Raw genomic sequence first — 19,425 nt, 5'->3', positions numbered from 1 at the left:
AAAGTCCTCTAATTAGTCCTCGAAAAAGTCCTCAAATTAGTCCTCGAAAAAGTCCTCAAATTAGTCCTCAAATTAGTCCTCAAAAAAGTCCTCAAAAAAGTCCTCCAAAAAGTCCTCAAAATTGTACTCAAAAAAGTCCTCAAAAAAGTCCTCAAATTAGTCCTCAACAAAGCCCTCAAAAAAGTCCTTAAAAAAGTCCTCAAATTAGTCCTTGAAAAAGTCCTCAAAATAGTCCTCAAATTAGTCCTCGAAAAAGTCCTCAAATTAGTCCTCGAAAAACTCCTCAAAAAAGTCCTCCAAAAAGTCCTCAAAATAGTCCTCAAATTAGTCCTCAAAAAAGTCCTCAAAAAAATCCTCAAAATAGTCCTCAAATTAGTCCTCGAAAAAGTCCTCAAAAAACTCCTCCAAAAAGTCCTCAAAATAGTTCTCGAAAAAGTCCTCAAAAAAGTTCTCGAAAAAGTCCTCAAAAAAGTCCTCAAAAAAGTCCTCAAAAAAGTCCTCAAATTGGTCCTCGAAAAAGTCCTCAAAATAGTCCTCAAATTAGTCCTCATAAAAGTCCTCAAAAAAGTCCTCCAAAAAGTCCTCAAAATAGTCCTCAAAATAGTCCTCGAAAAAGTCCTCAAAAAAGTCCTCCAAAAAGTCCTCAAAATAGTCCTCAAAAAAGTCCTCGAAAAAGTTTTCAAAAATGTCCTCAAAAATTCCTCAAAAAAGTCCTCGAAAAAGTCCTCGAAAATGTCCTCCAAAAAGTCCTCAAATTAGTCCTCAAAAAAGTCCTCGAAAAAGTCCTCGAATGAGTTCTCGAATTAGAAAATTTGAAACATTCTATCATTATTTTATTCAATATCAATAAATGTGTTTTTAATTTTAAATAAATTATTATAAGCTAATACAAACGAAAAAAATTGAATTTACCTTCGTCTATTTCATCTTTTAATCTCAAATTCATGAATTCATTTTCAGCAGTACATAGTTTTTATGAACCAAATGGTCTTTGTCTTCAGATAAATTTTCCATAATTGCAAAAATAAAGTATTTTATTATGAATTTATTAAAAATATTTGCAACTTATGACTCAAATGACTATTCGATTTGCTGTATTAGCCTTTTTACTGCGTATAAAATTTACTCCAAGTCATTACCCTAAACAATTACTGGTTCAATAATTAAATATTTTTACATTCATATTTATCTCACTTATTGTAGAATTCATCAAAATTGAATAAAAATAAGAAAGGACCCAACAAGGATATAATTGGAATGGTTTTCTAAAAGGCTTTTCGTGACTGTAAAGGTTGACTGAAAAGATCATAACTCGCGTTTTATCTAATAGAAAAGTGAAGAAGAGAAAAGTAAAAGTAATTTAATTTCAATTTGTATTTATTCTTTGACTTACTTATAAATGGTTTGAAATATGGCCTAGGCTGTTCTTGCTCTAAGACCCTTGATGAAAAGTACAACTGACTCACTAACCGAACTAAATTGCAACTGCAACTGCACTACTAACCAAATTGAATTGAATTGTACTGCTTATTAATCCGAAAACTTAATTGATCTCTTTAATAAGCAAGGACTTAAAGCCCCTTCCTCGGCCCTTCAACGCCCAAAAAAACTGATCTGCCTGCATTATGAAAAAACTCGACTGTTATAGACAAGGGCAAGAAGCCCCTTCCTCAGGCCCTCACGCCCTAAACAAATTGTCTAATTAGAGGAAAAGAAATTACTCACTCTTTTTTTCTCCGTCCTCCTCACACTTTTCATCTTAAATATAAATTCGACTTCAAAAGCGAAAGAACAACTAATGCAAGTGTTCTTTTATACCCTAGAGTATTTCTCGTCGACTGAGAATACCTCTGGAGCCTGTCTCGACGACAGAAAAGACCTCCAGAGTACCTCTCGACGACTGAAAAAACCGCTGCAGTATTTCTTGAACCTTTCGACGACTGAAAATACCTCGTCACATTCGTCGAAGACGTCCTCCTGCATAACCAGACTATAGCAAGTTGAACTTCTTCATTTTTGGTTGCAAAACATAATTAAATGATGATCGATAAGTACTCGGAATTATATTGAAAGATGCAAGTTGCAATATTTTGAAAGACGCTTTTTTTAAATGCTAGAAGCATTGCCTCAAAGACATTTTCGATGACACTAAATCAAACTTATTACTCAATGTTTTAAATATATATTTTCATTATTGCTAGATCTTTCGTTGTCGAGAAAGGCTTCATAGGTCTTTAAACCCCTGGGGAGGTTCGAAAAATACTCCGGAGGTATCCCCAGTTGTCGATACGGGCCCCAGAGGTATACTCAATCGTCTAAAGATTCGAGAAATAGTTCCAGAGGGCTTTTCAGTCCTCGAAAAATACTGCGGAGGTATTTTTAGTCGTCAAGAGAAATTTCGGAGGTATTATCAGTCTTTGAAGAATACTTTTCGCTATCGAGAAAGGCTCCGTAACAGCCGTCAGAAAATTTTAAAAATACCCCAAAGATTTTTTCAGACCTTGAGAAATAGTCCGGAAGCCTTTTGTGTCCTAGAGAGATACTCCGGAAATCTTTTCGTTGTCGAGGAAGGCTCCGAAGGTCTTAACAACCGTCTGAAAATTCGAAAAATACTCCAGAGGTATCCCCAGTTATCGAGTGATACTCCGAAGGTTTTTTCATTTATCAAAAGGGCTCCAGAGGTATTCTTAGTCATCAAGAGAAACTCCGAAGGGTCTTTCAGTCGTCTAGAAAGTCTGAACTTCACTATACTAACCAAACAATAAAAAATTATTCTTTCAAGCATGATGTAAATCTTAGATCGCTTAATTGAAAATTGTTCAGCTTTTATAACATCATTGATATAATTGTCGTCTAATTAATGACTGTTTAACAAACTATAATCGGTTGGAGTTTTCAGAACATTTTTGAGTCAATCTCTTTATTCATTCGGTGGAAATATAAATTATTTTTCTCAATCCCTGCCGAAAACCTAATCCACCTGCATTAGTTGTTCTTTTTCTTTTAAAGTCGAATAATAAAAAAAAGGACTTTTTCGAGGACTAATTTGAGGACTTTTTTGAGGACTTTTTTGAGGACTAATTTGAGGACTAATTTGAGGACTTTTTCGAGGACTTTTTTGAGGACTTTTTTGAGGACTTTTTTGAGGACTTTTTTGAGGACTTTTTCGAGGACTAATTTGAGGACTTTTTTGAGGACTTTTTTGAGGACTTTTTTGAGGACTTTTTTGAGCACTAATTTGAGGACTAATTTGAGGACTTTTTCGAGGACTTTTTTGAAGATTATTTTGAGGACTTTTTCTAGGACTAATTTGAGGACTTTTTTGAGGACTATTTTGAGGACTTTTTCGAGGACTTTTTTGAGGACTTTTTTGAGGACTTTTTTGAGGACTTTTTTGAGGACTTTTTCGAGGACTAATTTGAGGACTTTTTTGAGGACTTTTTTGAGGACTTTTTTGAGGACTTTTTTGAGCACTAATTTGAGGACTAATTTGAGGACTTTTTCGAGGACTTTTTTGAAGATTATTTTGAGGACTTTTTCTAGGACTAATTTGAGGACTTTTTTGAGGACTATTTTGAGGACTTTTTCGAGGACTAATTTGAGGACTTTTTTGAGGACTAATTTGAGGACTAATTTGAGGACTGTTTTGAGGACTTTTCTGACGACTATTTTGAGGACTTTTTTGAGGACGAATTTGAGGACTTTTTTGAGGACTTTTTTGAGGACTATTTTGAGGACTATTTTGAGGACTTTTTTGAGGACTTTTTTGAGGACTAATTTGAGGACTAATTTGAGGACTTTTTTGAGGACTATTTGGAGGACTTTTTTGAGGACTTTTTTGACAATTTGATTTCATTTGTTTATTTATAATTAATAAATACTAATAATTTTTTGTCATAATAATAAATTAGATATAATTTTGTAATTGTTCGCGGCATCTGCGCTCCATGTGCGTAGCACGAAAGTAGAGAGTAATAATTTATAACATTTTTTTTGGTTGTTGTAAAAGTGAAAGTTTATTTGGAGATGCGGTCCTTTGTTGCTTAATGTTTTTTTTTTTTTTGCGGATGGGGAAAACCCAGAATATGAACATGTGCGGCATTTCCAACGGTGCGCGCGCGATGCAAAAAAAAAAGGGTATGGTCGTCCAGCAATTGTCGCGCAGATAAACGTTTGGAGGGAAATTCGGCACTATAACCTTGGCATCTCTAATTGGCCCTACGAACAGGCCCAATGCTGGAGAAAATTCTCTGATCCTTCTTCAGGAAGGAGGAAGCAGTCAGTAGTTCTCGAGAACTCGATCCTTGCACCTCGCATCTTTCTCTCTCTCTCTCGGCACCTCGTTGCACTCTCTTTCAGTTACCTAGTTGCTCCTAGCTGAGGATATGCGTGATATCCTCTGAGGCGTCTCCGACCCTGGGCAGCTCAAACAGCAGCAACTCGGCCCTACTCTTAAGGGTAGTATAGTGCGGGCCGTGCCCGTGACCAAGACGTTGGCACTGTGCTGCTCTAGGAGACGACCTTCCTTCTCGTACAAGGTGCAATTAGCGTCGTGTGGTAAGCGAGTAGTTTTAACTTGAATGGCCATTCACAGGCAAAGTGAGCCTACCGAAATCTATTAATTGTAAATAAGTAGTATAACTCTTTGTACATTTGTCGATTGTATTTGCTCATATTTAGATGGCTTTTCCCTACTTATGACTGGGGTTTTTATGCCGGATAAATACGAGCCTAATTATACTTGATAAAAATATAATAAAATTAAATCCATATCCTTTATTTATTCAATATTCACGCACCATATCCGTATTAATTTTCAAAGAACTTGATATACATGAGACTTATAAATTCTTTTTTATAGGTGATTCGAATTTCTGTGTTGATTATATTTAACTTGGAATTTCTACTAAAGAATTGTCCAATTTGTTCAGTAATAATTGTTTTTATTTACACTACGCTTATCGCGAACAAAGCTCGAAAAACAAAATATATACAATTGCTTGAGTATGCTGATCTGAAATAATACGACACGTTTATAATCTCAAATTTGTTATTATATTACTTTGAAAATTATAATAACTAACTTAGAGACAGTTTTCAAATTGTCGTCCTCCGTTTTCAATGCAGCACTGCAGCCGGCGTACAAAATTTCGTCTTACTGCAGCTAACATTTCAGGCTTTACGCTTTCAAACGCCATTGTTATTTTGTTTTCCAGATCTTCTAAATTTTCTATCTCTGTTCCGTACATACAGTCTTTAAAATAACCCCATAAAAAAAAATCAAGTGGGTTTAAATCCGGTGATCGTGGAGGCCAATGGATTTCTCCACCTTGGCCAATCCATCTGTTCGGAAACATATGGTTCAGCAGATTAATCACTCCAGCAGCTCGATGAGCGGGAGCTCCATCATGCTGATACCATATGTTTTGCCAATCTTCATTTGGTAAATGGCGCAACAATCTCGGAAGCTGATTTTGCAGGAAGTCTATGTAATTATCAGCGCCCAAATAATTGGGCATTTGTACTGGACCAATCTGAATGTGAATATAATAAAAAAATTGTATTTTCAATATACTTGAGATACAGAGACTGATTTAAAAAAAATTGTATATACATCAAACGCAATAAGATTTAAGTTTAATTATTATTATTCATTATTGTATTTATTTATCAGGCTGATTTACAAGTGCTACACAAAAGCCCAGTAAACACTCCAACAATAATAACACAAATAAACTTGAACATATCATGCAGCAGCTGATGCAAAGAATGAACACTATGCTCAATCCCTTAACCATATTAGTAAACAAACTATCAAAATGAGTAGTTTAAAACTCGATATCTGTAACGCAAGTGGTCTAATGCAAAGGTACTTGGAATTAAAATCGTTCTTAAACTATGAAAATATAAACATCATGTTGATATCATAAACACACTTTACAAGCAAGAACTATCTCAGTATACCAAACTACACCTTATATAAAACGAATCATCCACTCAATAAAGCATACGGAGGAACTGCAATAAGAATCAAAACAAAAATAATCCACTACGTTTATACACACACCAGCGAAATTTACCTTCAAGCAATCAATGTAATAATCGAGGATAAACAAAGTACTATACGAAATATTACAATTAAACAAATACATTCCAACATCCACTGGAGAACCAACATATTAGCCAACGGACATGTTCAGGAAACCAGATTTGATTGACTTCGCAATAGTTGAAGGTATGAATAAAACACATATGTAAGCTTCCTCATGCATTGACCTTACATTAGATCATTCACCGATAATAGTCACTCTAAACTCTACTGTGCACAAAACTATAAACAACCTCACAATAACAGATTAGAAAAAATATACAAGCTTCCTAGAGGAACGTATAAATGTAATGTACCTCTCAAATCAACTACTGTCATAGAAAACAGAATACAAACATTAAACTCACTCTAACTGTAGCTATTAACCAATGCTCTACTACTGTAATGAAGACAGAATATCAACAAATCATCTTTATAGTAGTAGTAGAACAAAAAATCAAAGAAAAACGACTACTGAGAAAAAGGTATTAGATTACAAGATTGAGCCAAGATAAAACGAATCTAGAATAGAGCAGTTAAAGAACTGAAGAAAGTATTGTTCGTACAGAAAAATGCAGAAATACAGAAGAAGCACTTTGTCCAATCGAAGCAACGGATTACTCACTATGAAAAGCGATAAAAAGATTAAATAGACCAACCTCATTTCTTCCACCCATACGTAAAAACTGTGGAAAATAGACCAGATCGGACGAGGAAAAAATGGCAACTTTTGCAAATCATCTAAGCGAAGTGTTCAAACCACATCAACGTATAATCACTGAACAAGAAAAAGAAATCTTACTAGAAGATCATAATGCACAGGATAACACTCCATCGAAACTAGTTAAACTAAAGGAAGTACTCAAAATCATTAATAACATAAATAATAAAAAAGCCCTCGGTTATGATATCGTTACAGGAAAAATGATTAAAAAGCTTCCCACGATAGCAATTCGATATATAACAATAATATTTAATGCATGCTTCCGTCATTGCTATTTACCTTCTCAATGGAAAGTAGCAGAGATTATCTTAATACCTAGACCTGGTAAAGAAAATGAACTTGTGACCTCATACAGATCAATTAGTCTACTGCCTGTACTCTGAAAAGTCTATGAAAAAAACATACCAGCAAGAATAAATCAAATCGTAATAGATAGAAAACTTATCCCGGACCACCAATTCGGATTCAGAAGTCATCATTCCACGATCGAACAAGTGAAAAGAATAGTATCAACAGCAAGGAAATCCATAGAAAACAAACTGTACTATACAGGCATATTTCTTAACATAGGGGGATTTTTTCCCAAATGTTACAGTGATTTACTACAATCTTACCTGCAAGACAGAACATTTCAGGTAAAAATCAATAAAAAAGTGTCAACATGGCAAATAATAAAAGCAGGTGTACAACAGGGCAGTGTTTTAGGATCAACGCTATACCTGCTATACACATCGGACCCATCGGACCTACCGAAGTCTCCAAATATTCTGACAGTAACATATGCAGACGATACAGCAATATTAACAACACGTCAAGAAACAGCAATAGCATGGGAAACAGTATAAAATTACGTTAATAACTATCTCCAAAACTGGCTAAATACGTGGAGAATAATAGTAAACGAGAGTAAATCAATTCACACCACATTTACTCTCCGTAAAAATATATGTCCACATATTTCGTTGAATGACAAATACATACGCAGAAAGACCATGTCAAATCCTTAGGTATACATCTGGATAGAAGGTTGACATGGAAAGAACATATATTCACAAAGAGGAAACAACTAGGATTGAAATGGAGGAAAATGTACTAGCTTATTGAGGAAAAATCGGAGCTAACAATTGAAAATAAACTTCTGCTATATAAAGCAGTATTCAAGTCAGTCTGGACCTACGCCATTCAACTATGGGGAGCCGCTTCAAACTCGAACATTAAAATCCTAGAAAGATTCCAATCGAAAGTCCTACACGGCATAACACACACGCCGTGGTTCGTTCCAAACGAAATTATTCCAAATGATGTACAGATTGCAATAGAGAAAGAAGAAATTCAAACTTTATTCGCAAAATACTACACAAAACTAGGAAACCATTCAAACAAACGTATTAGCAAACTTCTTTCGGAATCGATTACCAATACAGGACTTAAGAAACGTAAAATAAAGAAGACACAATATAACTCAAGATAAAAAGCAGTACCTTCGCATTCCAAAATCAAGATAGAATACTTAGTGGAGTACTCTGCTGATAACATGTAAAATTGTCTATATCGTAAAATAATTTACTGATTGTCCTTTTTATTTAAGGTTGACAGATTGTACATAAATTTTGTAAATAAATAAAAAATATATATTTTTGTGTAGAAATATATTTGTATGTACTTACAACTTCATTTTTCACGATTCCACACCAGTAATTTAAGGAAAATCGATTCTGGTGTCTATTTACAATAGCTAATCTTGGATTTTCTACAGCATAATAATGGTTATTATGCATGTTGAACGTTCCCTCTCTCCCAAACGTCGATTCATCGGTAAATAAAATATTTTCTAAAAAATGTTCATCGTTTTCGATTCTACGTAATAACCTTTGGCAAAATTCAACCCGCACATGGTAATCTGCTTCGTTCAGTTGTTGAACTTTGCGAAAGTGATACGCATGGAGGAAGTTGTCCTTAATGATCCGTTGTACCTAAGTTAAAAATATAGAATAGTGATTAGATATAAATTATCGAATATAAATTAGATTAATCTAACGAAAAATAAAACATGTTTTGTGGATTTACATTTACTGCTATTACTAATGTATTACAAATGAAACCATTTAACGATGATGCTGTAAATGTAATACACAAAGGCTCTACATAATAAAATTATTTGAGCAGCCGGTCACTTTCTCTTAATTGTTTTATTTCTAAGTTTCTCGTTGGACATTGGAAAAACTACTAAACAGAATAGCCAAAGAAAACTATCTTTTGAAAATATTGGGACAAAACAAAATAAATATGCAACCAACAGCATCTGAAAAATATCTACCAATAATAAATGGATTAAAAGAAAAAAAAACATAACAGCGTAAAGAATAGAAAGGATTTTAAGTGATATTGAGAAGTCTATGCATCCGTCAGTCATCATTGACGATTTGAAATCTGCCATACGGAACGTAGATATAAAGTCTTAAGTATTCGGAATATTCGGCATCGCATAACAACCATACCACTACCATTATTCACTGAGTAAGTTGAAGATGAATACGTTTTCTCCCACACCTCTCTGGTTAATGTCAGAGGCTTTTCCGAGCATCGGCAAAAGTTTCACGAATACTTTATGTCCGAATGAAGAAGGTGCCATTCCAATAAAAGTGTCACACCTTTGCCAAAAACGCCATCGAATTCGCGTAATTTCGTATTCTCGGCCGCGTGCTTTCCCTTCTATGTTGCAAGGGACAGAGTCTTTTCTGAGCACCAGCAAAAGTTTTACAGCCTCTTTCCACTATGATCTTTGGAACGAAAAAGATGTCATTGCAACAAAAGTGGCAAAACATTGCTAAAAATGCTATCGAAGTCGTGTACTCCGATATCGTCATAGAGCGAACTAGACTCTTAGGGTTAGTTATTTCAGGGCTGTTATTAAGGGTTATTATTGATTAATATGTAGTTTTATATCACTATTAAGGTCACACGAGTCGACTAAAATAGTTAAAAATTAATTTAAAAATAGTGTTTTACGTGCAAATTAATGTTACGAACTTCACATTCATAATTTGTTCCGGACGTTCCAAATATCGAGCAAGGGATTATGCAGACGAGAAAGAGTTTTTGAGTTGTACACGTGGTGTGCAGGATGGACCTTTGAAAATGAAAGCGTAGCACATTGGGAAATAGGGAAATTAACGCGCCCGAGCGGGTTAGGCACACGTGTAAGGGTTGTGTTCACTTTGGTCTGTTTTTTTTTTAAGAGAAAGTATAAGGATTGTATTAACTATCACCTTTTTTTTTTTAAAGAGAAAGCGCAAGGGTTGTGTTCGTTGTCGCCTGTTTCCTCAAAAGAGAAATTGCTTTAAAGCCACCGAAGAACAATTTAGGCAATTAATAACACTTGTAAAAAACGTCAAGGAAGGCATTAAAAATCAAAGAATGGACGAAATGGGTCGCGTGAGATGAGACATGAACGTTCACGAGAAGTATGAATCATAGTCACCGCACACACTGCTCGACTTCGAACCTTCAAAAAATTAACTGCTGCTCTCGAGTCTGGGTATTATCACGCGGCCCGACAAGTAGGAAAATGAATCCACGACTGAGTAATTGATAAGTTACTTTAATTATGATAGTTAGCTTACGGTTAGAGGATAAGATGTAACGAACTCAGGATCGAGCGGCTTACGACAATTTCTTGTAATCGTTTGCTTGATAGGAATGGACGTACGAGTGCGATCGTCGATGTTGAGTGTGAACGGACAAACGAGAACGAATGTCGCAAGAATGTACACCGGGCGGCTTGTTCCGAACCTGCGATCCAGCCAGCGGTACTGTTCTCGGAGCTCAAACTCGACCCATGGACGTGCACGAGCGCGGGATGCATTACGTGTCCGTGAAGCCAAAATTTTCAGATTCGCGGAGCTTGCTCCCCGAAGACTGCAGACCCCATTTGGAGTTTTACTCTTGGTTGTGTGGGTCACTTCATCTTACTTGATGAATTTTACGGATAGGGCAATGTTGAGATTGCTCCTAGGACCGGCAGGCTGGCGAGTGAGAGCGAGCGAGACAGTCGGAGGGCGAGAGAGCGGGAACGCGAAGCGTGCCAGAGTGCCAAAGCGCGCCTGCAAGGCCCAAAAGTAAATATGTGCACGCGGCGGGGCAGCGATGACGGCGAGGCTGGCGAGAAAATTCGGCAACATGCGACGTGAAACTGAAATGCGAGTCACTTTACGTCCAGATTCTAACGAGGCGAGTTGTGCCTCTCTTTGGACTCGTGCGCGTTAACTCGATCCTAGTCGAGATCTTTAATTTGTAAAATAGCGGCTTTTTCCTCACACGGTGAGGTTTTTTACGCCGACTATTTAGTTCTAATTTAATTGTAACTTAGTTTATTAAAAAAAAAAGAAATATTAAACTCAGTGTACTCCTTTATTCAATCTCTCCCGCACAATTGCTCATCCCTAACAAATTGGTGCCCCGGGTGAGGAACATCGTTCAAATTGTGCGAAGTCGAGATTGCTGCTATAGTGGTTTGTTGTGCGGTTTCTGGTGTTCGTGAAGTTCATCTGTGTCTCTACGATGGTGATGAGAAAACGACGCGCGCCGGCCAACAAGCAGGGGTCACCTGCGAAGCAAGTCCAGCGAGAGGTTGTCGCAGCTGTGCCAGCAGCTGCACCTGCGGCACCTGCAACTCCTATAGCAGCTCTGCCAAGGGAAGTCACCCGCACGAGGTCAGGGCGTGGTGGTGCGCAAAGGGCACCAAGGTCCACCCGCCGTCAACGGAAGCGAACAACCGAGTCACCTGTAGTGTCACCGACAGAATCGACTCCATCTGATGAACGGCAACGACTGCAGCTGAGTCCTTCGCTCGAGCCGGAGGTCAACGTCACTAGTACAGCGTCTTCAACAGCAGCATCAACGAGTTACGTGGTCACCAGCGAGGCGAATCGTTAACTTCACGATCAAGGTAGCGCAAGCGTTAGCGATTTTCAAGACGTAAATTTACTCGAAAGAGCGGTATCATTGTTATCCGGTAGTTTAATCAGTACAGCCAATGTAATCCGCGAGAGCGCAGCAAATAATGTTCTGGCGAACGATCAATTAGATTATGACAAGCGATTACCGGAGTTTTCCGGAAAGCCTCTGCAATGGATTCATTTTCATAGGACGTACGCCGAGTCCGCGAGTAATTTTAGCGATCGTCGTAACATCGGGCGCTTAAAAAGAGCGTTGAAAGGACGAGCCTACGATCTCGTGAAGACACTTTTGGCAACAACCGAGGATCCGAAAGATGTCATAACCGAGTTAGAAAAACACTTCGGAAATAGGTTTATGATAGCTCAGGATTTCGTTCGTGACCTGTATGCGCTGCCGTCTCTGAAATCTGGCAAAGGCAAATTGGTTTCGTTCGCGACTCAGCTGAAACGCAGTATTGACGGGCTGAAGTTACTGAAACTGAACGAATATTTGCATAGCATGGATTTGCTATTAAGCGTGGCTAGTAAGATCCCGGACGAATTGAAATCGACATACTATCGATACGTCGAAAATGCGAGCGACTTGCTGTTCGACGCATCGTCTCTGGAAAAGCTCGCGAAATTTATGAGCAGGGAGTCGGATATGGCAGTGCGTGCTGGGATATTCGACATCTAGATAGCGTCATCAAGGGGCAGCGACGGTTCAGCGAGGAGGCCGAGAGCTGCCGTGATATGCGCTGCAGCGGAGGGACAAGGGGACGATGAAGAAAGACCACTTGCGGGGAACAGATGTCTGCATTGTCGCCGCGGGAACCATGAATTGAGAAACTGCCGCGAGGTTAAAAACGATAATACTAGGCGCAGGTGGTTTTTGGTCAAGCAGTGGTGACTCTGCTTCAAGTATCTGGGGGACAAGCACTCGCGAAGGGACTGCGACGCGAAGGAAACTTGCGAAACTTGCCGTAAACACCACCACACTCTCTTGCATTCTTTCGGTAGCCACGACCGCCGGAATAATTCTGACCGCGAAGGCTGACGTGATAATGCTGATCGAAGGGAAGATCGCGACAAGAGGGGTCACAACAATGAGAGAGACCGTGGCGATAAGAGAGACCGCGACGAGAGAAGGCGTCGCGACGAATCATGCACCCGAAATCGCAAGTCAACTTCTCGAAGAAATTGACTAGCGGCTCGCACGGGCCTTATACGCGCCGTACCGCTAAACATCGACGGGCCGAAAAGGAAAGCGACGACGTGCGCATTGTTGGACTGTGGAGCAACGGCTACGCTAATCGACAGGGGATTCGCGGATCATGTCGGTTTGACGGGGGAGCCCTTTAGGACAAGCATACGCGGCTTGTATTGTATGAGTGTGGTTCGTTGCGAGAGAGTTAGTTTTTAGTCAGCGGGCCGTTTGGCCAAGAAAATATCGCTCGTACGCTAATTGTACCAAAGCTAGATCTGCCTCTGCAAACGTTGTCGATAGAACTCGTACAGGACGTTAAAGAGAAACACGATATCCCGATATACCCGTACAAAGACGCTAAGTTAAGCATCTTGATAGGACAGGACAATTGGCCGTTGATTATGTGTGACGAATCGCGGCGGATTGGGGATAGCGTGCTCGTTGTTTCACACACGCCATTGGGCTGGTCGGTACACGGATACATCGAAAACAGGCAGAATTCGAACAGAGATTCGCAAATACTCGCGAAATGTTTTATCGCTACCGAGGAGGAGATGACGGAACAACAAAAGCTCGCGAAATTAGAAAAATTAGTTCACGACTATATAGAAATGGAAAATTTCGGAGTAGTTAAAACCGAATCGAGAGACAAAAACAACGAACGGGCTTTAGCGATTTTGGAGGCGACTTCGCGTAAATTTAGCGAGGGATGGTCGGACACCTTCCAGACGTTTTATGGATCTTTTCTCTATTCCGCGATTTTTGAATAATTCAAAGTTTGCGTATTTTGTTGCATAAGCGTTCTTTTTGTTTTTATATCTGTAATATTCTCGTAGTTTTAAATTGCTTGTTTTTTGTAATATTCATCGTCAAACGGTTCCTTGTATTTGTGAAATTAAATAAATCTAGAGTGTTATAAAAATTGAATCATGATTAGATTATTTTCACCCACCTCACCTGAACATAATTTATGTTACTTACCGTAGAGTAGGTTAGATTCAGCATGCCTGCCACGTTTCTAATGCTCCTAGTCGGATCCTCTTCTAAACACTCTAAAACATTTTCTTCATTTTCCACGTTGCGTACAACACGTGGAGCACCGACTACTCCTTGTTCAGCACCTCGATGAGCAAGGGGAATAAGGTTACCGTCCTCTCGACCACGACGTACCACTCCCAAAATAACATTTGCATCCGGATGTCTTCTTAAATCAGGCGGGTTCCTGCGGTCCAACGCAGCCGCGTACAAACGCGCGGCTTCGTTAGCATTGCGCTCGGCCTCGCCGTAAAAAATGATCATCTCCGTATACTCGGCTCCCGTATACGGTGCACCACGACCGACAGGCCTTCCTCGGCCACCCGCACGACCTCCAGCTCGACCTCCACCTCTACCGCCACGACCCCCGCGATCACCCATAATTAATGCCAGAATGTTGTTTAGAAATTTCCACTTTTATTCGCACCGAACGCAACTTAAACAAAATTGGTTGCACACTATGATGAAACTTATTGTAAAGGATAGCGCCACCACATGTTTGTAAAAAAAAACTTTGACAACAAAAACGCATCAAATTTATCAATAAACATGTTCTAATATTTAATTTTAAATACAAAAGTTTCCGTCAAATTCAAAATTTTAATTTATGAAGTTTGTTTTTTTTGTACTTTGAATTTTTAAAAATAAAAAATTGTTGAATAATTGATTCAAAATATTTTTTATAAACAACAGCGAATGATAAAGAAAAAAAGTTTTATTCCGATAGAAATGGCAAAAAATTTCCAAAATTGACGTCGAAGTCGCGTACTTTCGTACGCTTGTCCGCGCGTATTTCCCCTCTCCTCTGTAGCTAATGTGAGAGGCTTTTCCGAGTGTCGGCAAAAGTTTCACGGATAGTAATGTCACCGTCAGTAATACCGAATGGTGAGCGAGATACAATTAATCTCACTCAATAAGCAATAATTAAAAATAAAAAGTCTCAGTATTAAATTTTTACTTAAATGCTCTTTATTTGTATTTCTAGTAATAACTAAAAGAATTACTTTTGATTTGATTAGAAAAATTACTGTAAATTTATGATTGTTATAAAGTTATTAACAAAAATAAATTATAAAACTTTCCCTCTCTCCTCTCTGGTTAATGTCAGAGGCTTTTCCGAGCGCCGGCAAAATTTTACAGCCTCTTTCCTCTATGATCATTTGAATGAAATAGATTTCATTCGAATAACAGTGGCAAAACATTGCCGAAAACGCCATCGAAGGTGGATACTCACGAGGCCGCGGCTGCGCGGCTTTCTTCCTCTCCTCTCCGGTTAATGTCAGAGGCTTTTCCGAGCGCCGGCAAAATTTTACAGCCTCTCTCCTCTATGATCATTCGAATAAAATAGATTTCATTCGACTAACAGTGGCAAAACATTGCCGAAAACGCCATCGAAGGTGGATACTCACGAGGACGCGGCTGCGCGGCTTTCTTCCTCTCCTCTCCGGTTAATGTCAGAGGCTTTTCCGAGCGCTAGGAAAATTTTACAGCCTCTCTCTTCTATGATCATTAGAATGAAATACATTTCATTCGAATAAAAGTGGCAAAACATTGCCAAAAACGCGATTGAAGGTGGATACTCACGAGTGTGCGGCCGCACGGCTTTCTCCCTCTCTTCTCCGGTTAATGTCAGAGACTTTTCCGAGCGTCAGAAAAAGATTCGTGAACACATCTTATCATGACCTTTTGAATGAAAAAGGTTTCATTCGAATTAAAGTGGCAAAATATTGCCAAGATCGACATCGAAGTCGCGTACTTTCGTACGCTCATTACGTAAAATTATTATAAAATTACGTAAAATTACTTTTATGTTTGTTATAAAGTTATAAAAAAAATTAATTATAAGACATTATTAGACCGTTTATTCTAAGAAAATGACGTCTTTACAAGGCGGTTCTTTCTTCGATGCGCTGCTCAGCAACCAATTATATTTTGCAATGTTAGTTACCGCGTCGTCTCAATCACCGCTTCGGTTGCTACGGCCAAGTGGAGGGGGAAACAGCAAAAGAGGAGAAATTTGGTAGTCGACCGAAACGGCGCTCTGATTGGTCGAAATTATTAATTTTTGAAATTAATTTTCTCGGAAAGTATTGATGATAAAAATTTTTTGAAAACGGCAATCGATTCAGAAAATTTTGTTCTACAGCCCATTTTCGGGAACTATAATCCTTCTGAATCACCCTGTATATTTAACATTAAAAAGTTGATAGATTTATTTAATTTTTATTTGTTTGTTTCTATTTTGGTATTCCATCAGGATTCCATAAAATGATTATAATTAACTATAATTGTTTGAAAAAATGATTAATTAATACAATAATATTGAATCAAACTCAAAACTTTTCAATCAGTGTTTACAAGTTTGCTTGGAAAATTTAAAATATGAATTTGATGAAGAGTTCTCACAAGACCCATCAGAGCAAGTTTGCAAAATTGGTAATGATATGAAAGTAGTTCTATGCGACTATTTCGAAACATTGAATTTAAAAGAGGAATTGATATTAGATGAAATTGACGAACTATATATAGGTGCTGAATATGTAAATTTAATCAATACCAATAAATGTTCACCAGAAGAATTTTATACATTGGAAAATTTAGAAAGTCAAGAAGAAGGTGGGTTTGCATTACAAAAATCAAGTCTTCATAACAATTGATATCATTTGTAAAACCTACCAAATAATTACTCATACACTAAACAATTTTTGGATAAACTTGTACATTATCTTTTGTACATTTCTAGATAACTTTCTTGACAGTCAAGGGAGTGATTATCAACTTGAAACCAAAAAAATAAAAAAAGATTATTCAGCTGTTCCAATGGAAATTAAAATTAAATATGTAATTTAGCTAAAGAACATCCTGGTTGGTCGTTTACCACTCTGCAACAAAGAAGATCTCATTTTTTGACTAGATTGGACGTATTAAAGAGATGGGAAAAAGATATTTAAAAAAGAGGTACTCAATTTGATAAGCAGGAATTCATAAACAAATGGACATATGATAGATTTTTAGATGCCAGAGAAAGAAAACTTCCTGTGAGTACTCAGAACTTAAAAGAATGGGCATTGCAAGGTGCTATGCAATTTAATCAAAAAGACTACCAATTCATTGCTTCCTTATCGTAGGTAAACAGATTTAAAAAACATTACCGAATAAAGCAAAGTTACGAGATATGTAAAACCTATAGAAAAGATGTCAATTACAGAAATATTTTCAATAGCTGAAAAATTGCAATATGAGTGTTACAATAGAATGTTGCAAATACAGACCAAATGTAAATAGGACGTTCAAAATCGCTGGTAACGAAAACTATAGAAGCATACCTTGGTGATTACAATAACGTGACCCATAGCTATACAGTTCAATAAACAATTAGTGCTGCAGGTAAACTTCTATCAAATATTTTCATATGTTTGCAAGAGGTCAATGGTGTGTTTGGTCCAAAAATTGTGAAAGATATACGAGGGTCGTTTGAAAAGCCCGTGGAAAGTCAGAGAGATGGCGCTACTAGTGCGTATCAAGGTTATTTTCAGTTAGTGGCATATCTTGGAAGAGCACACACCAAGTTTCAGCCAGATCGGCCAATTACTTTGCGTTTTACATTCGTTTCAATCAAAGAAATCGAGTGATTGTAAAAAAATGGACGAAAAAGAATTTCGTGTATTGATTAAACATTAATTAAACATTACTTCTTCAAAGGCAAAAAACCTCAGGAGATTAAACAGAAGCTTGGTAAACATTATGGTGATTGTGCACCTTCGATTAGAATGGGACATGGGAATTTGGACATGAAAAAGCTATCCGCTAGATGGGTGCCGACATTGCTCACGATTGACCAAACACGAGATCGTGTGAAGTATTGCAAGAATGGTTTGCAGCTGTTCCAGAAAAATCCGCAAGACGAAACATTGATACATCACTACACTCCTGAGACCAAAGAACAGTCTAAACAATGGGTTACTAAGAGGGAATCTGCTCCGAAAAAGGCGAAGACAATTCCTTCGGCCGGGAAGGTTATGGCGACTGTCTTTTGGGATTCGCAAGGAATAATCTTTATCGACTATCTGGAAAAGGATAAAACCATTATAGGCGAATATTATTCATCGTTATTGGATCGTTTGAAAACCGAGTTACTAGAGAAACGTCGACGATTGGCCCACAAAAATGTCCTCTTCCACCATGACAATGCGCCAGCTCACGCCTCAGCAGTTATGGCCGTAAAACTGATGGAGATAGGGTTCCAACTCATTTCACATCCCCCCTATTCTCCAGACTTGGTTCCGTCGGACTACTATTTGTTCCCTAATATGAAAAAATGTCTGGCGCGGAAAAGATTTTATTCAAACGAGGAGGTGATTGCAGAAACGAATGCCTATTTTACAGACTTGGTCAAATCCTATAATTTGGAAGGGATTAACAAACTAGAGCAGCGTTGGATGAAGTGTATAAGTCTAAAAGGAGACTATGTTGAAAAATAAAAAAGATTAATTAAAAAAAATCAAGCAGTTTTTATTTTTGCACGGACTTTTCAAACGACTCTCGTAGAGACAATGTCGAAAGAATTTCCAAACATTTTTATAACTTGCTCGAAATTTGGGAAATTGTCATCGGCCTTGTTTCATTCATATACTCTTAATATTATGTTACCACATGTAGAGTACAATCCATTTTTACTTCTTTTGGATAACTAGGGTGGACAAAAAAATAAAAATTTATATGAAAAATTTGTTGACGAGCACGGTAATCAAAGTTGTACAGTTAAAGTAATTCCTCCTGGCTGCACAGCTTATGCTCAACCTTTGGATGTTTATTTTCATAGACAAGTAAAAATTTTAATTAAAGAAATTTACAATTCAACATACCTTAAACAGAGAGAAGATCAATTAACGTCAAGATATGATGTTGTAAAAATACAATCACTTGTACACAATCAATTATCTGCTCCAATATTTAAAGAAATGATAACATGTGCCTGGTACACTTCAAGAATGTTGGATGATCGTGACGTTTTTATGAATTTTAGACAAGTTTATTTCCCATTTGAACAAGGTAAAGGTAAATCTAAATGCATTATGTCAATTTTCGTCAAATGCTCATGGTGTAGAAAACCGCTATGTTTTGATTGTTATTACATTAAATATCATACTTGGATACAACCACAATACAAAATTCAATTTTGTAATTCATTCTATATGCTAATTTCTGTACTGTTTAAACACCATCTAATTTAAAAAAGGTTGTCACAAGTTTGCTTAATTTTAATATCTACCAATGAAAAAAATGTCCAATCTTCAATTATTAGATTATTACGTCTGAATATTTGGTGGACCTATATATATATATATATATATATATTGTAACGGGGTTGCTACCGTCTTTTCATTTCATGAGCGTGATCGCATATAAGAGCGCGCGGGATTATTCGAATATT

The 19,425-nt window shown here is 37.5% G+C and overlaps 1 protein-coding gene across 1 annotated transcript; it reads right to left on the bottom strand.

The window, feature by feature from the left end:
• Nucleotides 1–13,825: 13,825 nt before the first annotated feature.
• On the bottom strand, nucleotides 13,826–14,372 carry LOC131675493 (uncharacterized). The gene is made up of 2 exons (XM_058954491.1): nucleotides 13,938–14,372; nucleotides 13,826–13,861 (listed from the first exon to the last, which is right to left on the bottom strand). Exons 1-2 carry the CDS (start codon nucleotides 14,370–14,372, stop codon nucleotides 13,826–13,828), a joined length of 471 nt encoding a protein of 156 aa, XP_058810474.1.
• Between the last annotated feature and the right edge of the window lie 5,053 nt (nucleotides 14,373–19,425).

The sequence above is a fragment of the Phymastichus coffea genome, unplaced genomic scaffold (assembly GCF_024137745.1).
Source record: "Phymastichus coffea isolate CEN01 unplaced genomic scaffold, Cenicafe_Pcof_1.1 PCOF00023, whole genome shotgun sequence".
In the NCBI taxonomy this organism is placed as follows: domain Eukaryota; kingdom Metazoa; phylum Arthropoda; class Insecta; order Hymenoptera; family Eulophidae; genus Phymastichus; species Phymastichus coffea.
Note: the sequence above shows the minus strand (reverse complement) of the source record. Positions and strands in the feature narration are given on the sequence as shown.

Excerpts from the sequence above, each read along its gene's own strand:
- LOC131675493 (XM_058954491.1), bottom strand. The coding sequence starts at position 14,372 with ATGGGTGATCGCGGGGGTCGTGGCGGTAGAGGTGGAGGTCGAGCTGGA. Across the intron at positions 13,862-13,937 it reads TGAATCTAACCTACTCTACG|ATTTATTTAATTTCACAAAT; the intron begins GTAAGTAACATA and ends ATAACACTCTAG.